The 21,161-nt window shown below is 40.3% G+C and overlaps 1 protein-coding gene across 1 annotated transcript in view; it reads left to right on the forward strand.

Moving 5' to 3' along the window:
- Nucleotides 1-21,161, forward strand: part of man1a2 (mannosidase, alpha, class 1A, member 2) — a 176,831-nt gene that overhangs the window by 75,911 nt on the left and 79,759 nt on the right. The window contains exon 4 of the mRNA XM_080902403.1: nt 11,887-11,983. Coding sequence (XP_080758529.1) covers nt 11,887-11,983 — 97 coding nt within the window. The remainder of the gene's footprint in view (nt 1-11,886; nt 11,984-21,161) is intronic.

Here is a 21,161-nt window from a genome sequence, read left to right on the forward strand (position 1 = left end):
GGTACAGCACATGTGAGTGAAATTCTTGTGTGCGAGCTTCACAAGCAACAGAGTCTGAGATACTGATTGCAGGCTTTTTATTCTTGCTAAAGACACTCTTAAATAAAGAGTGTTTTTTCACTGTATTTTCATACATTTATTCAGAGACTGAAGGCTACAGCTCGATTTCATGTATCCACCTGGAAAACACTTTATGTCAGCAGCAATGTTCCCTCTAATTTTTCATGTGTCTGAGCGAACGCACAAACTCCCTGAGCGATCCCTCGGACCACTGTGAGCAGCAGCAGACGTGTGCACTGTGGTCATGCTGGCCAGCATCAAGTCCATCCAAGTTACATGGTTTATTAAAATAATCAAATTACAGCATTTACATTTATGTTAGATGACTTTTAATTAACTGCTTTAGCCCACTTACAATGAAAATTTAAAAAAATTGTTCATGACCTGTGTAGTATGTTCACACTATTGGAAGTAAAAATAACATGAAGTCCAATTTTGAAAACACAACTTTCTTTCTTTTTTTAAAATAAAGCTCTGACTTGTCTTATGAGTCTGTGGTCTGGGAGTCCTGTAACTCTGTCTGAATAAAATGCAGTATATAAAGACCAATGTTGGGCAAAGAATTATATAGTTACTTCTTCAAAAAAGTAACTGAGTTTAGCAAAGAACAGGTTTTTGTTTTTTTCAACATTTCAAACTATTTACAGAACAATCAGCTGTTCTGCATCAAATTTGATGCCACACAAATTATTTGTGCCACTCCAAAAAATAATTTGTCCACTAAGAGATAAAGGAGAACAACAGCCTGATACCTGCAGGCCTGACAACATGAGATGTATCACTCCTGTAACACCTGTAACATTCAGTAGTCGCCTCATTGTTCTGACACACACAACAAAACTATTGACTACACTACACACTAACTACACAAGATTTGCGCTAAACGTCGCAAATCTCTCACATCTCGGAGATGTGTCACTCCCAAAACTTCCCCCTTGATTGGTTGACATGGTACATTTTTCCACCAATAGGAAAGGCTGGGTTTTTTGGTGTTGTTTTTGCTTGTGTTGAGTGCTTTCAAGCGTTTTCCTTATAAAATGCAGTTTTTACTGTTTCTTCCTGCAGTAAATATAAACAACGACAGTATTCAGGAAGAAAACCAAAGATTGCAGATATTTTTATCATAACTGTGGTTTTACGTGGCCTATCAGCACAATTTAAAAACTGGTGTAAAGTCCACACTTTTTCAATTGTTCCGTCTGTCCTGCTCACATCTCCAATGATTCTACACGTTGTCATTAACGTGGCTTCACTCCACATCAGCCACGCCGCTTTGCTAGCTAAAACAACGGTGTCGGCACATAAGGACGCTGTCATAGTCTGTCAACGACGTTGATTAGCTGCGTATATGTGAATCGCATCATTGGCTGGACTATGAGATAAGGTGGTATCGTTCTAATCCCATACGGGAGCAGCCAGTCACTCACTGACTAACACTGCAAAACAGAATTGTTAAAGTTTTAATTTTAATTTCAATTCAGGTTAGATTTTTTTGGGGGCACAATGCAGATTTTCTGTGTGCAGAGACAGTGCCAGCAGTGTGCAATCGCAAACGTGCGCAGCTTAGAGGGAACATTGGTCAGCAGTATGTAGTAAATATTTTGGATGTGAAAACAAGCTGCATGTTCAAATAGTGAAAAATGTTTACCTACAAGTTTATTATAAATGGTCACAGTGTCAAGTTCACTTACAGTTCTTTTCCAAGTTTGATGCGGTAAAGCTTAGGCTTGTTTAGCTTGTGTACTTAGTTGATTTAAAAAAAAAAAATGCAAAAATGGTTAGATAATGTAAAAAGTCCTGATTTATTTGTCTAATATTTACTCTATTCTGCACTTATGGGTGAGTCATCCTCTCCCCTTTAAAACATCTCACTGGAAAATATAGTCTTCTTGGTTCTCACTTCTAATCTTAGTCATTTTCTTCTAGTTCAGCTTTGATAAAAATTATCAGTATAAAATCCATAAGCATTGCAGCTTCTTTATGACTTGAAAATGTCAATATGATGCATTACCTTTGAAACTGTGAGTTCTTTCATATGTTTAGTTATTTATAGGCCATTACTCATTGGTAGTTTCATATGCAATTGTTAGTCACAACATTAAAACTAGCTGCCTAATAATTTGTACTTTGCTATTATGTCTTGAAACTACAACTCGTGGACAAAGAACCTTTGTGGTTAACCTGGGGTGCTGAGCCTCTGTGATTTGGACTTTTCTAGTGTATTTTTTGGATGTTTGCTTAGATCCAGATGTTTGGAGTTTGGCAAGATCAGCACCTTAATCTGTTCAGGAAAAGCTTTTGGATTGTCGCTTGTTGTCCTGTTGAGGGAGGCTGCTGCTGTGAGAGGGTGCCATTGTCTTCCCGGTGGACCTGGAAGCCTTACTCTCGCTGATAGTCATTTAATTCACTATAATAAGAGTTTAGTAATCTCTACTTGTTGATAAATGCCTTTAATAACTTGCAATCACCATTTGGATTAAAATCTGGCTTCTGAGACATGCTCATTGTCTCCTGGAAACATGGCGCCCGTTGATTTTTGTCCAGAGATTGATAGGATTGTCGTCATGATGGGGGGAATTGTTTGATTTGGATGGAGGTTCCATACATAACACAGAGGTAACCATATTATGAGCCACCATCTCTTGAACTCTTGGCTTCAGAGCTGCTTGAAAACAGCCTATCTTGACTTTTTTACTGCCTCAATTTCATGGGGAATTTATTGCCACCCTCTGCTTAAGTGCCATGAATGTATTTACTGCAAGAGGCAATTCAGATGTCACACTCTTACCACCCTAATGCGTCTTCTGAAAGGACTTCCGTTAAGCCAGATACGAGGCCTCCATGGGGTGAGTTGGAAGGAGATGAGAAAGATGAGGGCAGGCAGACGGGTGCTTTAAATCAGTCAGACTGACTCTGGAGGTCACTCTAAGCAGCACATAACTCTCCAGCTCCCCAAACCTCCAAAAGCTTGTCATTGTGTCCCACTTCTGTGTGAGCTGAGCTGATTTTTTTTTTTAAAAATAATTTATTTTGTATTATTTTTTTAATATACATTATTTTTTTCTCGAGTAATGGCCTTGGTTGCAGCCGCTGGCTAGAGAGAGATTTACGAATATTTCATTGCCCTGTGGTTGTCCATGACTGTACATTGTAATTGTGTTTGTGTGTATGAGACTGCGGCACATGAGCCATAAAGGGTGTCTGAATGATGGCTGCTGGTACTTTGGGTAAGAAATGGCCACGGGCACATTGTGCTTCTTGTGTAGGGCAGGCACAAACAGCCTACCAGGTTGCCATTGTGAAGGTCATAGCTTTTAACACATTGTGTAGACCCATGAAGATGGAGCCAAACCTGCCTTTTTGACTAAGACAGCTAATTGTCTTGATTTAGGGAGTTGGATTCTGTGAATAAAGAACATTTAAGAAGACATCGTGTCTTTGGGATAAATTTACAATTTTATGTCTATGTAAGAATACAGATTGGTTGCCGACTGTTTTCACACATTTCAGTCTTAATAATGCCCATTTACCATGAGATCAGGGTTTTATTTTGCATTCTTGACTCTGGAGCAGCATTAAATGCATTACATATTGAGAGATTCATACAAAGCTGCAGTAATTTATTACATACACTACCAGTCAAATGTTTGGACAGACTTTCTCATTTAATGGTTTCCCTTTATTTTTATTACTATTTACATTGTAGATTCTCACTGAAGGCATCAAAACTATGAATGAATACATACAGAATTATGTAGTGAAAAAAGTGGGACATTTCTCCAAACATGTTTTATATTTTAGATTCTTCAAAATAGCCACCCTTTGCTTTGTTTACTGCTTTGCACACTCTTGGCATTCTCTTGATGACCTTCATGAGGTCGTCGCCTGAAATAGTTTTCAACAGTCTTGAAGGAGTTCGCAGGGATGCTGAGCACTTGTCGGCCCTTTTGCCTTCACTCTGTGGTCAATCTCATCCCAAACCATCTTGTTTAGGTCAGGTGACTGTGGAGGCCACTCTCCTTCTTGGTCAAATAGCCCTTACACAGTCTGGAGGTGTGTTTGGGGTTATTGTCGTATTGAAAATAAATGTTGGTCCAACTAAACGCAAACCGGATGGGATGGCATGTCGCTGCAGGATGCTGTTGTAGCCATGCTGTATAAATCCCCAACAGTGTCACTAGCAAAGCACCCCCACACCATCACACATCCTCATCCATTCTTCACGGTGGGAACCATGCGTGTAGAGAGTATCCGTTCACCTTTTCTGCGTCCCACAAAGGCAGCTGGAACCAAAGATCTCAAATTTGGACTCATCAGACCAAAGCACAGGTCTTCCATCAGGTTTTCATCACATGTCCATTCCTCATGTTTCTTGGTCCAAACAAACTCTTCTGCTTGTTGCTTTTCCTTAGTCGTGGTTTATTAGCAGCTGTTTGAACATAAAGGCCTGATTTGCACCAGTCTCCTCATTCAAAGTTTTAGCAATTTTCCAGACTGACTGACCTTCATTTCCTAAAGTAATGATGGACTGTTGTTTCTCTTTACTTAGCTGATTGGTTTTTGCCATAATATGAAATCTAACATTCGTCAAAAAGGGCTGTTAGCTGTGCACCAACCTGACTTCTGCACAACACAACTGATGCTCCCAACCCCATTAAGAAGGCAAGAAATAAGCTCTGACAAGGCACACCTGTGAAGTGAAACCATTTCAGGTGACTACATCATGAAGCTTACTGACAGAGGGCCAAGGGTTTGCAGCGCTGTCAACAAAGCAAAGGGTGGCTACTTTCAGGAATCTAAAACATAGGACATATTGAGAGTTATTTAGCATTTTTTTCTTTGCATATATCGTTCTTCTTATACTTGATGTCTTCAGTATGTATCTACAATGTAGAAAGTAGTAAAAATAAAGAAAAACCATTAAATTAGAAGGTTTTGACTGGTAGTGTATCTCACAGTGGAACATTTTCTCACTATTTGCTTTAACCTTTTAAATACTTTTACACTTCGGACTGCTTTTTACATTTTTTTTTTCCTCAACCAAAATGGAAAGACAAATCTTTTTTGTGGGCTGGCCAAATAAATTCCTCAAATGAGAAATACCACTGCCTTTTCCATTGGACCCTGCACCGTGTGTGAGACTTCACTTTTTACTTTCAAGCTCATCAGTTGATAAGGTGTGGGAGGGAAAGAGAGGTTTTTAATCTCTCTCTGGCTCTGACCTTAATAACACAGGGCCACTCTTGGGCTGCCAGTTCATTCCAGAGTGAGCTGGAGTGTATAATGTTGCATGATTAATACTTTTGCAGTTGCAGTATAGAAACTGGGAAGCATGAAAATAAGCAAAACACTGTAGAGGGCGATAATAAAAACCTTCAGTCACAGGTTTCCCGATCCTTAGGCACAGAACACAACAAGACACGATTTTATTAAGTTGGTCTTCAGACACTGAAACCATGTGTGAATGTGTTTCATTATGCAGTTGAAATGGGGACAGGCTGCCTTACTGAGACGAGTGTGCTGATTGATGATGATCCAGTTTATGACTAATGACTTTTTAATTTTTAAAAAATGGCCTGGATTTGGAAAAATAAGGAGAAATTCCCAGGAGATTGTTTCTAAAAATTCTCTATACTACAAGTGAGCGCTTCGATCACTGGCTAATGTAGCCATTCAGAAATAATGGTTACAAAACAAAAGATGCCTATGAACATACAGACATATTCATATTTCTTGACAGTGCTACTGTCTCCCTTTATTGGTGTTCTGGATTGACGTGCCATATCTTGATACATGTCAAGGGATGCTGATACACCAAATATCAGTATTTCAAAAAATACATTTAAATAGTTGAATGAATACTATGAACAAGAGGGCTCATCCCATGCACAGTCATCCTGAGATGACGTTAGTTGAACAGACTTGCATGAAACCGGCTCGACTCAAAGAGCATCCAACACTGGGCACACTTAGCTTCAACGAGTTATCAGTTAATTGCTGCATTATCAGAAACAGATTGCACATAATTCCCAACTTGACCTCATTAGTTGCAGACTGTGACAAACATTTATGGCAGGTTTTGGTTGCAGTATTGGTATACTTGCTAATGCCATTTTGTTGCAAAAAAAATAACCAAGTAAGATAACATTATGTTTATTTTATCGGATAAACAAAATTTTGACAGTCTAACTTTGAGGACATAATTTACAGCTTAAAAAGATGATAAATGTATGTTGTTGCAATACTCAGCATTTCGCCAAAATCGCAATAATAATTCATCGTGAGTGAAGACATTTTCTGATGAGCTGTTTCCAAACGCGAAACATTTTCCTCCTCGTCTCTAAACTCTCTTAGAAAAAGAGATTTTTAATCTGTGAGATGTATACTTGGACAGATAACGGATATAAATAAATAAATAAAACGCTTATGTACTACCTCTTGCATCATATTGCAGCTTTCAGTTTTCGGTCTTCAGCAGAAAAAAGAAAAAAGAATGCAACAACAAACACATCAGGCTGTTATACCTGGATAAATGCTATATTTTTCTGCATTTTCTGAAGTAGTTTGTTCTTCAGACCTGGCAGAACAAAAAAGCAGTAGGATGTTTACCAAGTCATGACAAGTACTAATGAGGCAGGATCTGGTAGACTTGCAGATAGTAAGATTCAGCCTAGACTCCAAATGCGAAAGCTACAAATTTATACTTTTTTTTTTAGGGGGAAAAATCCTCTTATCTTGTAAGTAATGGTTTAAACAAATTGCCATTGTCCAATAAAAAAAACTTAGGAAAACATTAGCTTGTCCATTCGTTGCAGTTCAAATCGAAGGGTTGGAGGGGGGGAAAATGCAAAATAGCATAGAAGTGGGATTTTAAAACTAAAAGTATATGCAAGATAATAGTATAAGTATAAGCAGCTGCCACAGAAAAGATGAATCATGTGAAACGACAGCGTTGTGTTTCTACTGGTGCTTCTCTGAAGAGTTGAACAGGCTCCCCTTATCCTACACCACAAGCTGTTGGATGTCTCCACCAGAGGTGGGACCAAGTCATTGTTTTGCAAGTCTCAAGTAAGTCTCAAGTCTTTATCCTCAAGTCTCAAGTCAAGTCTCAAGTAATGTCAGGCAAGTCAGAGTCGAGTCTCAAGTCACTGGTGTAAAAGTCCGAGTCAAGTCACAAGTCTGAAACTTTGAATTTCAAGTCCTTTCGAGTCTTTAAAAAAAAAAAACGAAAAAATAATGTTGCAGTTATGCTAAATGTAAATATTAGACCATGTAATTTTAAAATCTGTGTTTTTCTCAACACATGACAAAATAGTGAACTTAGAAAATATACACAAATTGTGAAATTGCACCTCTTTAAAATGCAGCTCAATTAAACCTAGCTCCAAGAATAATTTTCACCGACAGTTCTGAGATAAGCTGCATGTTATTCTTGGATGCGGTTGTAGGACCGGCTTTAAAATCGCATGACAAAAATATCATACACATTAAAAAAAACTGCATCACCAACGTAGCCTGGACAACATTTGCTAGTTAGATGAAGTCAGCTATCTCATCGTAGCATATTTATATGCATATTTATAATCATACGGTTCTTGGAGTGAGTGCACACACTCATGAAGTTTAGTAACTTCCGGTCACTGCAACAAGCCCAGGTACAGTTTACCGACGGATGGGTGCAGGACCTTGAAATGCACCGTGTAGAAAGTAAAGACCATCGTACGTATCATAAGTTTACCAGTCTCACAAATCGTCGTCATAAATACACATTCCTTAACCGTTTATTAATAGGACCTTTGAGCTCAAGGGTAATTAATTAGCAGTGGAAATAATTTCTGGTAGCATCACAGAAATGTAGCAGTGACAATAATATTGTATGCTGTAATCGTACTGGGCAATTAGTGATACAAAAAACCTGTTTTATCCTGTGAATAAAAGTATATGTTTTTGTCAATGTACCATAATAACAGAAGCGAAACGCAATATTGTGTCAGGACAATTCACTATTTATGCACAATAAATAAAGGAGCATAGCGCGACCATTTCTGTTCAGCGCCAGACTTGCTTGTAACCTATATCACCAATTATGTTATGAAAATGACGTATTAAGTACTAAAAGACACTGACCTTCGTGTAAATGCTTGGAGCAGACTAACCTGTGAGCTGGAGTGTTCTGGGACGTTATATTTGATCTTTGAATGGCTGCAATCCAGTCGCCTCTTTGTTACTTCGGAAACATGGCTCGAACAATTTCTCTTCAACGACGTAATCCGATAACAACCGATCTCTTTACCCGTCGGCTTCCCGTGGCTGTCATGCGACCGGCTATTGCAGTTAATAATACAACGGCTTCTTGACATTTTTGTGTTTCTTTTTATCGCTGTGTGACTGATTTCAATTGAAAGCCTGCGTGCGCTAGTACCGCTTGCCACGAGTTCCCAGAATCCTTTGCTGTTCTACCCGTGAATGACGTCACATTTTCAATCTCTATATAATATGCATGTTAAATTTTATATTTGGGGTAAAATATCAAGTCTTTTCAAGTAAACCGGTTCAAGTCCAATTCAAGTCCCAAGTCATTGGTGTAAAAGTCCAAGTCAAGTCACAAGTCTTACAACATTTTTTCAAGTCAAGTCTAAAGTCATAAAATTAATGACTCGAGTCTGACTCGAGTCCAAGTCATGTGACTCGAGTCCACACCTCTGGTCTCCACACTCCGAGATGTAGTAATTCACAGTGGGTACTAACTGAAAAGAGAAGTAATCACCAGCAGCACTGACTAGAGGTAAAGGCGTGTGTCACGGCACGTTTTGTGGAGGAATCTTTGGTGCAGTGTGGGTGGGAACACGGTTTATTAACTTAAACATACCCTTTGTTGCACAGTTTATCACGGTGTTAGATGCTTTGTGTTCAGTTTGGCTTAAACACAAAACGTTTTCATTTTTTCCGTTATGAAATTGGTATTTCAAGTTCTTATGAAGGTGTCCATGAACAGATTAATTCCAGCAACACTTGAAGTGTGGAACAAGAACATGGATAATTTAACAGAATTTCCTGCTCCCTACTCTGAACTACATAGTACAACATAAAGCCTAATAATAATAATAATAATAATATCTTTGGTGCTAATAGCCACCTTCTAGCATCCTGCAGTGCCCTTTCATAGGGATATTGATGAATACAGGTCACAGGAGTGTTCATTTTGGCTGCTATTTCCTCTCTGCAGCAAATTACTGAGGAGCTTTACTTCTGATTGTAGAGTGCATCAGCCACTGGGTCAGTGCAAGCCCATCCACCCCCTTCCCCCCAATCCTTTGCATGTATCTCCCAAGATACTGCAAGCGGTAGCTGTCAGAATCAATCACTGAATTTTGTAGCCTAATGTCCAATTAGTATTCCAAGGTCCTTTAAATAAGCAGTTTGTCAACATTGTCAAGCTCCCCGCACTGCAGCGCTTGTCCTTGGCATATGAGCCAATCAGAATTTGATGAAGCGTCCAATCAACACATATCAGAGGGAGTCAGCCAACGTTTAAGTGTCCATGTCCCGGTGCGTATTAATTTGATTTATAATCCTCGGTGCGTGAACGGAGTGCGTCATGGAAAGCCACGAAGCCAAGAACACAATGAAACTTCTGGCCCTTGTCTTTATTAGCTTGGCTGCATGCCTGCTCCAAGGAGAGAGAAAGTTGGAAGAGGATTTGGATGCTCATGGTGGCATAAAGAGGCAGGCTGTTGGACAGAGAGGGAAACTGGTGTAGCTTGGTGGCCGTAAAATGACAGGTCTATATTTTATGGGCCAGAGATGCACTTTGTCATTTTTGTAAATTTTGTAGCTTGTAGTTGGGGAAACCCCAACTTTCAATTGGTATTGGGAAGAGCTCTACATCTTAGTCACTTTGTCAAAACCGAGATCATCATTAACCAGAAATGATGATGAGGTAACAGTCATGTAGACAGACTGCAACAGAGGGCAAGAAATCAGCAGATATCCATATAAATGAGACTGTGATATACAATACACGGCCACATGAACAGGAAATGTGCCTTCTTCTTTTTTCTGTTGTCGATGCCACAGGTGTAAGAGTTGCGAAGGGGAGGAGGTGTTTTGAAATGGATAGAGAGCAGCACTGATTCAGTAAAAGCTGGCTCTCTTTCCTCCCTTGGCTGTGTCATCTTCTCTGTTTGCCCTGGAGCGCCTCTTCACAGCATCAGCCTCCATGTCAGGGCTCATCTCCCAATCTCTTGCTCTTTTTATCCTCCTTCCCTCCCCGAGTCTCCTCTTTTCCAGCCTCTTTTCAAAGCTCATATGAAAAGTAGAGTCTTATTCTTCTCTGTTCAGTGGACCGATGTCTGTATGATTGGTTGAAAGGAAGTAATGCAATATAATGATATATATAGAGAGAAGACGAGGCTTTGCCATTGGGCCTGTGTGTAGAAAAACACTATGAGCATGAGGGTGGGAATGGATGTTTGTGTCTGTGTGTGCCTGTATGTCTGTGTCTATATGTCAGGTTGGGTATCAGACGCCACCTCTCTGGGGACACCTCAGGCCCTCCAAGGTTTGGAGGCCTATCTCCACCCACCACCACTTCCCCTGCCGGTGGCGGACTCCCTCAGGTGTCGGTGTGTTGGTGGTTCTTTGTGTCTGGGGGTGGGCGTCCGGGTACACACCGGCTCACTCCTTGGCGGCCGCTTGTCGGGGCCTGGGGCCTGGGGCTCGCTCGGGCCCCTTTGGAGATGGGGTGCCCCCGGCCTCTCGGCCTGGGGCTCGGTCACTCAGGCACAGCTGGGGGCCGGCGGAGCTCACGGGCGCGTCACTGCAACTCCCCCTGACTTCTGCTCCGCGGCTGCTGGGCGAGCCCTCATCTGGGACTCTCCTCAGCTCTTACTGGAACAGTGGCGCGGCTGCCCCTCTGTTGGTCTTCCTTGGTCTCTTGTGTTCTGGGGGCCTCTGGATGTCTGGAGTTTTGATCTCCTCCATACCCGCTTCACACCCTGGAGGACGGGGCTGTGGCCCCCCCACACTCCCTAGCAGATCATTACATGGAGAAACCTTTAGAATGCAAGCATGCTGATCCACACAGGTATGCACACATGGGTATTCACAGACGCGGACTAAAGCTTTCTTGGCTGCTGCCTCAAAGCACACTGTGCGCTGTCTATCTTGCGTGCTGCACAATATCGTTTATTATTTAGTAAATATTGATATCTATGACTAGCTAGTTTATTGTGATGGTGCTTTGTTTTCTCTATTATTATGTTGCTCTTTGTTGTTTGCTGTCTCCTCTGTTTGTTTTTTTTGTTTTTTTTGTTTTTTTTCTCCATACAGGTGACCCAGGAGTTCTTTTTTTTTTTTCTTCTCTCTCTTCCCCCCCCTTCTCACCGTCTCTTCTCCCCTTTGGTTTTCTTTCTTTCTCTCCCCCTCTTTCTCTCATTCATTCCCCCTGTCCTATTTATTAAAAAAAAAAAAAAAAAAAAATGACAAAGGATGAACTGAAGCTCTGCCATCACGTAATGTCGCATACTGCTGTTTCTGATGTCATTTAAAAAAACAAAAAGAAAAAAAAGAAAAACACTATTGTTTTGCATTGAATTGATTGGTGGATTTCACGTTCCTATGACAACTAACCCAGGCTACAACAGCTGCTGTAAATAAACCAATGTAATGCTCAAATGAAAATTATATCAGTGCAACTTGAAATCATACCACCATGATGACTGTATGATTGTGTCCCTTTTGTTTTTTGTGACAGTGATGTCACACGTGTCAAAGGACTTTGCTTCTTCTAACATACTGTTTTTTTTGTTTGTTTGTTTTTTTTAGATGATGAAACATGCCTGGGACAGCTACAGACAGTACGGCTGGGGTCACAACGAGCTAAAGCCCATCGCCAAGAAAGGACATTCCACAAATATCTTTGGTAAGCCAGATACTGCCGCCTTTACCCATCGGCAGTTTGCTCACACAGTCATAAGTCGCACTTGGATGCATGCGTGATGTGCACACACACACACACCATCTTCCTAACACTCAGACAAACACACACGGCTCCTTCTCTTGTGGACAAGGTCATGCGATAGTGCCTCCAGCAGGATGCATATCACATTAGGGGAAAAAAATGTTTGCAAACACGAGCATAGGATCGCTGAGGCTGCAACAAGAGGATGCACGTGACGAACAGGAGAAATCTAAATGTATTTGAGATACTGCAGATATTTAACAAGTCTTTATTTAGTGCATAGATCTGCACTTTGTTAGTGAGCAATAAACACTCAAATAATCTCACTGTTGGGCTAACACTCCAATGTGTCAGCCTTATCACAGTAAAGTTGTAGTGTTAGGTTTAAAATTAGACAGTGTAGCTGATAATGCTTGGTGAGAAATTCTTTTTTGTACAAGGAGAGACAATCGGGATTTGTTTATTGGTATGCACCTCTTTATCTGCCATCTATGATGATCACAATGATCCAGCCACTACACTCGTTGTAGTTGAACATTTTGTACATTTTCAAAACATTAACAACATTACCTGCTGTTCAAATTAAATATGTTTTACAGAAACGATTCATATAAAATGTTAAAATGACTGAATTATAGCTTAAACTATCTATCTCTATCTATATATCTATATGTTTGGAAGTCTGTGAAGTCTTTCTTTTTTGGTCTCTGCCAGCACTTGTACAAAACTATCTGGCTCTTCAGCAGCTGATGCTCCACTCTGCCTGTCTGCTGCTTGCTGTGTAGTCTGAAGTGTACAGAGGCTTTTTAGAACTTATTGACTGAGAAGGACCGCCCACTAAGAACTGCGCCAATTAACCAAAACACTAAAGTTGCAGGCTAGACAGGCTATGCAGGGGGCTAAAACTCACTGCAAAGCTCCTTTGGGCAAATGGGAGCTGATAAATTTTGGCTGTGAATAGTCTGCAAGTTCATAACTATGCAAACTTTAAGTGCTCGTATTATGCTCAGTTGCAGATTTATCATTTTATTTTGGGATATGTTTGGATGCTTGTTCAGAATTTTTTTTTTTTTTTTTTACTTCTGTTATCTGTTGCAATAGCTCTTCATATCCTGTACCAGAAATGCTCAGTTTTAGCTTCTGTCTCTTAAAAACCTCCTCCCTAAAAGCACAGATTGCTTTGATTGGCCGGGTTGCCTGGCTAATTTGACCTGTTGGTTATACACTGTAAATCTATTAGTACGAGTGCAGCCCAGCTAACTGAGTCCTCAGTTCCCCGAGAGCTCAGAGAGCACAAAGGTTCTTGAGTTCATTCTTGTAACAAATACAATATTTATACCTGGCTTAGCTCGTGCCTGAGGCATTTTAAAAAACAGAAGCTGCTGAAGTGAAGAAATAATAGTAGTTTTAAATAACCAGTGCCCAGTTAAGACGGAATTTTTGTCAGCAAGGTTGTCCAAATTTCTGATATAGAAAATGTTACTGGTATCTTTATGAACCAAAAGTTCTGAAAATAGTTCTCTTAATTGATAAATGGGCAAAATGATTGCGCTAGCAAAGCTGTTTTTCATACGTGCTCATGTTTGATGTTGCTGTAAGGCATTTGTACATTTGTGAATCCTTTGGAGCTATGAAGATCTCTCATTTTATTACGTATAAAAATGGTCAGATCTTCATGTGAGTCAGATCATGGTGGATCCCGGAAAAGTAGTTTGTGTACTATGGGTGCCCCTGAGCTTTTTTGATGCAGTGTGTAATTCAGTGTTCTCTTCAGTGCTGAAAGCCAACCAAGCTCAGAGTCAGCAAATCAAACCCAAGCCTCTGCCATGCTTTAGAAATGAAATATGCTTCTGTTGCAGCCAGAATGTTAGAAATATACGTGTAGCATTTTCAGGCTTCTTGCATCTCTACAGTTTTGCTTTGGCCACTTCAAACTGCCTGTGTGCTATTAGTTCAGATGGTGCATATCCACAGTTGTCTTAGGTGGTCACATTCTGTCAGTAATCAATAGAGAAATCCAGGTTATTTCAAAGCGTTCCCAAGCTTTTTCTTGTACCTCCTTGTGTTATTAGTCAATTGCATGTCTTCATCTGTGGTCTATGGCTTTCAGAGTTGATGAAGTAGGCACACAGCTATCCAGAGCTATCCAGCCCTCTGTCACAGCTTTGTAAAGAAGACGCAATTAGCACATAACCTGCTAAACAATAGCTGGATGGAATGACTGTGTAGGCTGCAGCCTTTGCCTTTGTGTCGTGTTTGATTCATTTGAATTACGAAAGTAAATGGTGAAAAGATGAGGAGAGCTATGGTTAATATCGATAGATGTGTTAGTAATAATCACTGCCAATAATGATTTAACTCTTTGTGCTTGTTTATCTGTTTGAGTTGCCAGCTTGACTTGTGTGTTTATGCTAATGTTGCTGGATGTGTGCGTTTATGTGCGTGTGTGTGTGTGGTGTGAGGGTGCATGCTTATGAGGCGTTTGTGTCAAATTGGAACGTTCCGTCTGGCAAATTGGCCGGAGGCGCCTCTGTTATTTTATGAGCTGCTGCTAAATGGTAGATAGATGCTGCTTGTGTGTGTGTGCGCACTTCCATTTGTTAGTATTCATGTGTGTCTGACTGTTCATCTGCAGCATGTCCTTTTGTGTTTTATCATTGTGTCTGTCTGGGTGGTTTTCCCCTGCCGCCTTGTAATAGCTGACTCTGGATAGATGCTGTTATTATTCACTGGGTGGCCAATAAAATACAAGCAAGACACAAGGCAAAATCAAGCATTGCGCTCCTCACAAAACACACTTCCATTATTGATGAGGCGTATCCTGTCTTCTTACAGGTGGTATTGATTGTGTTTTGGTGTGATTTGGAGAGAGTGCAGAATGCAGAAAGAAAAAGCAGTATTTGAGAGATGCAGTGGACCTCCTGCTGTGTTAGCTATTACTGACATTGACTGCTTTTAACACTCAGACATCCAAAAGTCTGGCTGACTGGATGAAAATAGTGCGAGTTATGGATTTAAACCACGTTCATATTTTGCTAGACCCTGATGCACTGCACGTTGGGATAAAAAGTATCCCTTTGCATTTCTTTAAACTTGAATTCTGAACCTGACTTCTTGACTGGAGGGCAATGTGGAAAGATTTCTCATCTCCGACCAAGCGAGCGCGGCATCGTCCCGTTTCAGGCTAGAACTGAGAAGCGTTCTGTTCCCGACAAAAGCATTACATACATAACAGTTTGTATACAGCTAGCTTCTATTTAACATGCCCTCCATGCAGCTGTTAAAAAAGAAAATGCGTAAAGCTCTTTGTGCTCACTGCATGCCTTCCAGCTCAGCCTTAATCTGTCCTGAGAGAAGAGGGCTGGCCAGAATGGTAACAAGTGGACCAGGGCTCCCATTGTGCCTCAGATAACCTTGTCTCCTCTGCCTCGCGCTGATGCCGATGCATTTATTTTTCCACCCTATTCTGTTGAGATGAGCTGAGTTGATTTTTGACTTCAGATCCAAACACATCCTTTGTCTACACAGTTCAAGCCACTATAACTCATGACCTTTCTGTAAGACAAAAGTAGCAAATACACTGGATTTTTTTAAAACTAGTATATGCCTGTGCCTAATACTACTAAAACAGAACAAAACAGAATTAGAAATGATGATGCGGTAACAGTCATGTAGACAATTAATTTTTTTTCCGTCCTCGTGCTTTGCGTTTGCAGTGCGATCTTTTTCATTCGTTTTGACTCCAGTCTTGGCAGACGATGGAGGCGATACTGCCCCCATAGCTTCCTGTAGTGTATTGCAGTTACAAACATGCATTTACGTGGTATTAGTATACGACACATTGACAATGTAAATGTCGACTATTTGTTGTAGTCGACGTAATCGATGATGCCAGCGAATCGTTGTAGCCCTACTTGCAGTAGAAATTGAGGAGTGTTGTTTCTTAGGGTTGCTACTTTCTATAGATTTAATTTGTGGCTTTTTGAAGTAATTTCAGCGGCTTTAGTCTCGTTTCGCGACACGCGAGGGAGTTCAGTGGTGAGTCTGAGGCCTGCCATCCATACTCTGTCTAGTGGCTGTTATTGCTTTATTGGTTTTGCAGTCCAGCGATTTTCATCTAAACCTGCAAGTGGAGATTTGCTCATATCTCATCCCCATGGCTTTTCCCCAGCGGCAGTTTGACACGCTCACAGTAAATGATATTACAGACAGCCTCAGGCATGTTGTTGCTAGAGGCCTGTTAGGTTGGAGGCGATGGGGATGATGCAAAGCGGGGATGAGGCTTGGACACCTGGATCCACTGTCAGCTCAGTACTGGAGAGAGCTGCCTCATTATTCATAGCATGCTTTTTCCATTACAAGATTACTTTGGTTGTTTGCCCACAGAGATGATCTGTCACTTTAAACTCAGTTTTCAACAACACATTCTCGGTTGTAATCTCAAAAGCATTTGATGCTGTTTCTTTGTTTTGCTGCTTTTCTTAATGGCATTAAAGCTCATAAATTACTGCATTCAAGTAAAGCAAAAAGAATTATTACAGGATTTTCAGTATACGAGTCATTTGGGGGTGGGGGGTTTAGAAGACTATCTACAGGCCCTCTGTGTACCAGTAGGTTCTCTTTGGCTTCAGTCACTTTCAGAGTCCTGTAAAAATACCAGATCAAACCCTACTTTGATTTCAAGCTTTGCTAATCAGTAGACTCAGCCATGTAATCTTCTGTAGAGCTACTGGATTTTCATTCCTTCTCACATTATCTCTGCTGGGTTTGTGTGGATGATGTAATGACCACTTTCACTCAGTGTCATGTAACTTTACTTGACCCTGTTGCTTACATGCCTTTATGTGATGGCTTCATGATCAGTAAGCAAAATAACATGTTTATGTGCAGATATTAAATAAGTAATATCTAGTGCCATAAACTGAGTTCTTGTACCAAAGTGTGCCTTGACTGTTTGGCTATGAGGTCAGTTCCTTGATCATTAATATGGAAATTGTCATGACCATTGATCAACCACCAATCAAAGTGCGTTGATCATTAATCAAAGATCATTGATCAGCGGCCATGAGTACTGTTTATAAGGTTGGGGAAGCCTGCAGTCAGCTGAACGTTTCTCCCACTATAAACACTACGTCCAAATGAACTGAATACACCTTTTGGGGTATTCATGATATGTTAGAGTATTTGTGCATGTCCATAAAGTCTCTGTATACAAACAAAAGCAATGCGATGCATCTTGTGCTGCTCTGGGTGTATTGTCAGCATTGATCGCAAGATATTGAATAACCCACAGAGCCTACTTCTAGTACTTCCTTAGTTATCTTTTTATGGATGCAGCATGCTGTCAGCTGTAAGCTATTATCCAAAACTCCTCACTGTTGTTGCCTTTTTCATGAGGGTTGATTCCAGAAATCTTATGGCACTATTACCATGGTCTTAGTTTGGTGCTCGTAAGTGTAAAACGGTGTCAGCCAAACCCTTACTGTTCATAGGCGAGTCGCCGAACTTAGATCTGTTTTGCATACATAAATACCTTCCTAACATTTCACCTGACAGGGTGTCATTATCACTCACCTTCTACATTTTATTTGCAGACACATCTCTCGTGTACAGGTAAAACTGATGAGACACTATCAGTTTTACCTCCAAACAACCACAGTTTAGCTAGGTTACTTTGTTCACGGTCATGTGTGCTTCAAGTAGGAAAATTTACTTGACAGTGCCGAGAGTTTATAACACAAGCTTTTTAAAAAAAAAATTATTCTGTTTGTTTGTAAAAGGAAACTCTTACTCATCTCATATTTTGGAAATAATGGGAAACTAATATTCTGTTGGTTAATACTTAGTAACAGAAGTGATTTTCCATGTTGGATGAGAAGCCATGCATGTTTAACTGAAGGCATTTCACTCCCAAAGCTTGCACGTTGTATGCTTGGATGTGTTGATGACTGAGACAGTAAGAAAGAGTGGAGTGGGGTGAAAGGTTTGCCTGATGATTGCTTCCTAATGATGGCCCAAAGACTCGAGACTGCTTTCTGCAGCAGAATAGGAAGCAGAGGAAGAGCGTGAAGCAGAGATCAGGGATTGTGGAGGGGAAGACAGAGAGAAATCCAGCTGATGCTTCACTAAGCTCCATGCCTCTTAGTTACTGTTGCCATGCTTGTCTGCACATTTCAGGTTCACAGTGGTAACGGTGGCAAATTTGCTCACTGAAATTCTTAGTGTTTCTGGAATCACAGGTTCATGATGTCAGGCTGTAGTTAGAGCAGTAACCATCACTATATTCCACAGAGTCACCTGCCAAATGGACTTGATTTGCCGAGTTGGAAGTAAGTTATTAGTAAGTTATTGGATATATTGTAATCTGATAGCAGTGAAACATAACCATGAAAACAAATGGAAATTCTTACATTAGTGGTTAAGGTTAAATGCATTTTTTATGGCTTCTAAAAATGTATTATTAGTAATTGTAACCTCTTGACACCACTTCAGATCTGATCTGTACCTGCTAGAATTAATTGGTACTTCTATTTATGACTGAGCTTGTTACATAATTCCTACCCTGACAGGCTTTGGAACAGTTACAATGTGAAAAGAGAGTGAAGAGTAAGACCTGAATTCTGCTCCCAAACAAGGCATCAAATCTTCTTCAGAACATTAATGTGAGCCTCCCTTTCAGATTAAACTTTCAGCAGGGCTGCCAGTGCCGAGTTGGACAGCAGGAAACAGAAGGATTTGCCTGCTGCTGAGTCCAGCAGGAATGTGCATAAGCCTCTCAAACAGAGAAGAAAAAGGGGAAGGTTCTTAAACAAAACATCACCTTGTAGGTTTGTACCCACAGGCTTTGGCATTTTTATTGTCTGCCATCAATGTGAGCAGATGATGATCAAGGTTGTATAACTGCTGCTGAATAATTGGTTTGGGCTCATTGGAACCAGTCGGGTTGTTACTTTTTGTTAAAGGGATCTGATTCAGTACAGTGCAGGGAGGTTTGGTGGCAGTGCAAAGCTGTGAAAAAGTTGTACTCGGCGGCCCAGTTGTTTTGATGTGAATTTGTTTCAGATAAATTGGTTGTATAGTTCTGTCTCCCAGAAAATTTCATGTGCATACCATTTAGATTTTGTAGGAGTTGCTGACCTTTTATTTAACTAAAATACTTCAGGAAAGGTCACACTCCTCTTTCCTCCCCATTGCCCACACTTACACATCTTGGCCAACGTTCTCTTTTCATACAGATGACTTTCCTCAGCTTTGTTGGGGTTTTTTTGTTTTTTTTTGTCTGTCAGTGACAAAGACCCACATTTGACATTATGCTTTGTGTTTTAAACAAAGGAGACTTTGACTCACGAAACATAAATTGAGCTTTTGAAAGGCTAGATTGCAGTAACTTTGTACAAGAAAGGCTGCGATAATTGCCCTAGTAACCCGCTTAACGCCCATATATTCTCTTTTTACAGTTGAGCAGATGGATCATTTAGATGACCTTTTTAGTCATTAAGATTTAATAAAATGGAGTGATGAAAAATACGCTTTGCAGATGTTTTTCTGGTTCCATTGTCCTTGTGGGCGATTATTACCTCTTGACAAGAAGACATTTTTTTTTAACTTGATTGCAGTGCTAAGGAACATTGTTCACATCTAACATCTCTTATTTTATTACCTTTTTAAATTATTTTTCACAAAGATTAGCACAGTCACCAAAAGAGCATAGACACCTATCTAAACTTTGTATAACTTGTCTGTTGGATATGGAAAATGTAGTGTAGATCAAATTTGCTGAATCTGTTTTCTTCTTTCTTCTGAGTTAATATTCAGTTCTGAGTCGTGTTCTTTTAGACAGACCTGTAGTGTTCTGTCCATGACAGGCCAGGCCAAATTACAGAAAATAATACCAGCAGTTTTATTACAACTTTGTATTCAAACTAGGCTCAAGGGTGGAAAAACAAACACTCACAGTAGCCATGTGGGGATATGTATGTGATATAGGGATTCACAGTAACCCTATAATCCTAGCTCCGCCCGTAGTGCAGGAGAGTTGCACATATTGTCATATAATCACATAATGGTGGCCTATCTAATTCGATTGTGTCATCATTAACTGAGCTGAAATCCTTTGACCATTCAACTCTTCATTTGCAAACACAAGCGACACTGTTGTCAAAGCTATTTGTTTAATTTTCTTTGCACATGGGGCAAGGGGATGCCAGCAAATACTTTTACACTCAGACCAGTGCCGACTGAGGCTCTTTGGCACCGAGCCTGGAAACGGGCATCCGGGCTGAGGTTTAGCCAGGGAGCTCATGTAGAGCTGAAAAGCCCAGACTGACCAGTAACACTCTGAGGCAGAAAACAGAACACAGCAGATGTTTAATTCTGCTGCCAAATAAGTTGGTAACCAGTTACTCATCGCCAGCCAGGCTAGTCTGAATTGTCTTGGGGAGTTTGATTTGGCTTCATTAATTGCCACTGGGTATATTACAGGACAGGCTGCAGGGCCACACAGGACCTGGGTCCATAGAAGAGGACAAACGGTCCAGAACTGTGCAGGACGCTTTAACTGTGCTTGCTAAATTTGTTGGAACAAAGGTTCACTTTAAAGCAAAAGGCATCATGGTAATCTTGACTTTGGTGACTCCAGCTCATTTTATTTCACGTCTCCCAAAATTGCACCACATATATGTTAGGAATTATTTTTTCTGCTGGTAACAGCTGCAGCATTTGTGAAGAAACGATGCCATTTATGATCGAGTTAGATAGTAGATTAAATCCCTGTGACACTAACTGAACTCGGCTACTTTGTTAAAGTCGAACTGGAGTATTTCCAGGTATCCTGAACACTCCAGAGAAAATACTGTTTCTTTAAATGGAGCAGGGTTGTCATGATACTTTCAAATTCAATACTGATACCCAGGAAAATGCTTGATTTTCAATATCATTTTTTAAACCACTGGAAAGATTTTGGCCCCATCCTGCAACAACAGACGTAGTGGCAACAAAAGGCATTTCCTGTAAATGTAAAATTGTTCATTTTACATAACTTTTTACAATAATTTCCAAATTATAAGTTAGATTTAAAACACTGGTATTTAAGATTAAGTTTAGAGGATTTATTCATTTTACAAATCAGAAAAGTTAAAGT

The sequence above is a fragment of the Rhamphochromis sp. 'chilingali' genome (genome assembly GCF_963969265.1).
Source record: "Rhamphochromis sp. 'chilingali' genome assembly, chromosome: 14".
In the NCBI taxonomy this organism is placed as follows: domain Eukaryota; kingdom Metazoa; phylum Chordata; class Actinopteri; order Cichliformes; family Cichlidae; genus Rhamphochromis; species Rhamphochromis sp. 'chilingali'.